The sequence below is a fragment of the Mytilus edulis genome, chromosome 6, assembly GCF_963676685.1.
Source record: "Mytilus edulis chromosome 6, xbMytEdul2.2, whole genome shotgun sequence".
Taxonomy (NCBI): Eukaryota; Metazoa; Mollusca; class Bivalvia; order Mytilida; family Mytilidae; genus Mytilus; species Mytilus edulis.
Genome location: NC_092349.1, coordinates 14,093,360 through 14,096,377, shown reverse-complemented (window position 1 = coordinate 14,096,377; position 3,018 = coordinate 14,093,360). Strand labels below are relative to the sequence as shown.

Genomic DNA, 3,018 nt, shown 5'->3' with positions numbered 1-3,018 from the left:
GGCCAACGAAGCCGACATATGGGCATACTTATTTAAAACCAAGAAAAATGAAAAGCAAGAAAACAATTACACCATACCATTATAAGCGCAATGATCTCGTAAGACTTTCGCATAAAAATATGATATTTGATCGATCATATGATGAAAATTTCACTAGAGAAATTTTTAAAATAAGTCAGAGGATGAGAATGCAATCAATTTGTGTTTATGTGATTAAAGATTTTATGGATCAACCAGTTCGCGGTCATTTTTATGAAAGCGAGCTCCAGAGGGTAAACAAAGATGAAGATGCTTTATGGTTTATAGAAAAGAAAATTAAAAAGCGCAAACTCAATGGTGAAGTTCAATGGTTAGTAAAATTTGATGGATGGCCTGATAAATATAATCAGTTGATTCCGGAGAAAGATATCACTGACGCAGTGGAGGTGTAGCAGTTAAGATGAGTATCTATGTTGTTCTCAGTAGTGATGGATCATCTCCATATTATCCAGACAATTCACCATATAAATTCAAATCCCATTTAAATGCCCCAATTGTTTTAGATGGAACATGGAAAGTTGCTCTTTTAGAAGCTGAAATTCAATGTTCAAAGTCTATAGAGGATACTATATACATACATTCAAGTATTTGCCAGGATTCCATTGTAGAAGGTGAAAAAAAACCATTACTTCGAAGACTCATGTGCATTAGACCAGGTGATTGGACTTCAATTCTTGAGACTCCCCATTACATACAAAAGAGTTATTTGATATTGACATTTATATAACAAACAGATACGACTCACAAGCTTCATTTTTAAACCAACCCTCAACGTTGACACTTCATTTCAAATCGTTCCCGTTTTTCTAACATGGATAGGATGTATGTTCCCAACCCACAAAAATGGGTCAAATATTATGAAAACATGGCTAAAGGTAACCATAACCCATACATTAATCAAAGTGGGGGTGGAAAAAGGAATCAAGTTGGTGGTTCACTCATTCGTAGCCAGGGAACATTTATGATACCAATAGAGAATGTTGATCATTTAGAAAATCAAAACTCATCAAATCCATTGACAGTTCAATTGGTATCACCTTCACAACAGACAGTTGAATAAGCAAAAACTGAACTCCAGGTTTTAAAGAAGGGTATTAAACGAAAAGCTTCACCGCAACCTCTCAGTTTAACTAAAAAACGTCGAACGGTAAAGATCTCACGAGCTCTGCAAAAGAGAAAATCAAGATCTAAAAAACTAAAGAAGACATTCATTCATAGAAAAATTAAAAAATCATTTAAGAAGATAAGAAAGATAAAAAAATCAACAAAGAAGATACGAAAGATAAAGAAATCAAAGGGGAAGAAATTAACTACGAGAACATTTAAGGACATCTTCGAAAATAATTATGGCAGCACTTAATGTAGCAGACTTTCACGAAGCGCAGCCTATTTGGCTAAGTTTATTCAGCTTACCACCATACCAGTCAGCAGTAGAACGAATGTATTTTCAGGAAGTTCGTTCAAACTCCCAATTGACGGGAAATATTATAGATATGGAGATTACAGGAAAACATGGCATGGAATATGTAGACCTTAAACGATCAAAGCTTTATGTTAAGGCTAAACTTGTAAAAGGTGATGGCAGCAATTTAACTGAAAACGAATATGTAGGACCAATAAATTTGTTTCTACAATCAATGTTTTCACAAGTGGAAGTTACAATGCAAGGCAAGCTAGTTTCATCTACAACTAACCATTATCCCTATAAAGCTATGATTCAGACATTATTGTCACATGATAGCGAATCAAAAACCTCCCAACTGACATCTCAGTTCTGGATAAAAGACGTGGCAGGACACTTGGATGATAACGATGTTAATAGTGGATCTAATAGATCCCTCAATACCCGCTCTCGTTACTTTGCTCAATCGAAAACAGGTGACATGGAAGGACCTCTTTGTCATGATCTGTTTCACATGGATCGATATATTTTGAATCAAGTTGCGATTAATGTAAGATTAACCAGAACAAGGCCAGAATTTTGTCTCATGACGAACGAGGTAGCCCCAGATTTTAAAGTGATCATCGAAGACATCGTTTTGAAAGCTTGCAAAATACAAATCAACCCTGCAGTAATTTATGGACATGCCGAAATACTTAAATCTGTGAATGCAAAGTACCAATTCACCAAAACAGAAGTGAAGCAAATAACTGTAGCGGCAGGGACAGTGAATTTTGCACAAGACCAACTATTTCAAAACATTAGACCAAACAGAGTAGTGGTTGGATTTGTCAATGCCCTAGCCGCTGCTGGTGATTATACGAAAAATCATTTTAATTTTCAACATTTTGATTTAAATCAAATCGGGGTATTTGTTGATAACATACCGGTATCTGGGAATTTAATGAGATTGAATTTTGATGCTAGCAGTGGTCGTACCATTGTTCCAGCCTTCAATAGCATGTTTGAAGTAACTGATAAATGGTCATGTGATTCAGGTAACCAGTTAAACAGAAACGATTTCGCTGGAGGGTATGCACTGTATTGTTTTGAGATCGAGCCAAATTTTGGAGATGATGGATCATATCTACACTTACTTAAACAAGGAAACGTTCGTTTAGAGGTTCAGTTTAGTTCAGCACTTCGAGATGCTATAAGCTGTATCGTGTATGCTTAATATCCAGGATACTTTGAAATAAATGCAGCAAGAGATGTAATCTTGGAACGATGAACACCAACCAGTTGTAGTGTGCCATTAATTGCGATAAGGAAATGAAAAACAAAATAATGAAAGTGTGTGCAGTTGATGAAATACAACAAAAACTTCAAACACCACCCTTTGGATTCATCACAAATACTGACCCACATCAGCTTCCCGGAAGACATTGGGTTGCATGCTATGTTGATGAGAACAGTATTTTAGAAATATTTGATTACTATGGAAACTCTCCAGACACACAATCGCCATACATTACACAGTACATGAACTTGTTTGAGAGAACTTTATTCAATCACAAAGGACTACAGAGTTCAGAAAC

General features: G+C 35.7%; 1 protein-coding gene across 1 annotated transcript; it reads left to right on the top strand.

Annotated features, from left to right (window-relative positions):
* The first annotated feature begins 1,385 nt into the window (after positions 1-1,385).
* LOC139526211 (uncharacterized) lies at positions 1,386-2,657 on the top strand. The gene has a single exon (XM_071321337.1). It carries the CDS (start codon positions 1,386-1,388, stop codon positions 2,655-2,657), a length of 1,272 nt encoding a protein of 423 aa, XP_071177438.1.
* The last annotated feature ends 361 nt before the right edge of the window (positions 2,658-3,018 follow it).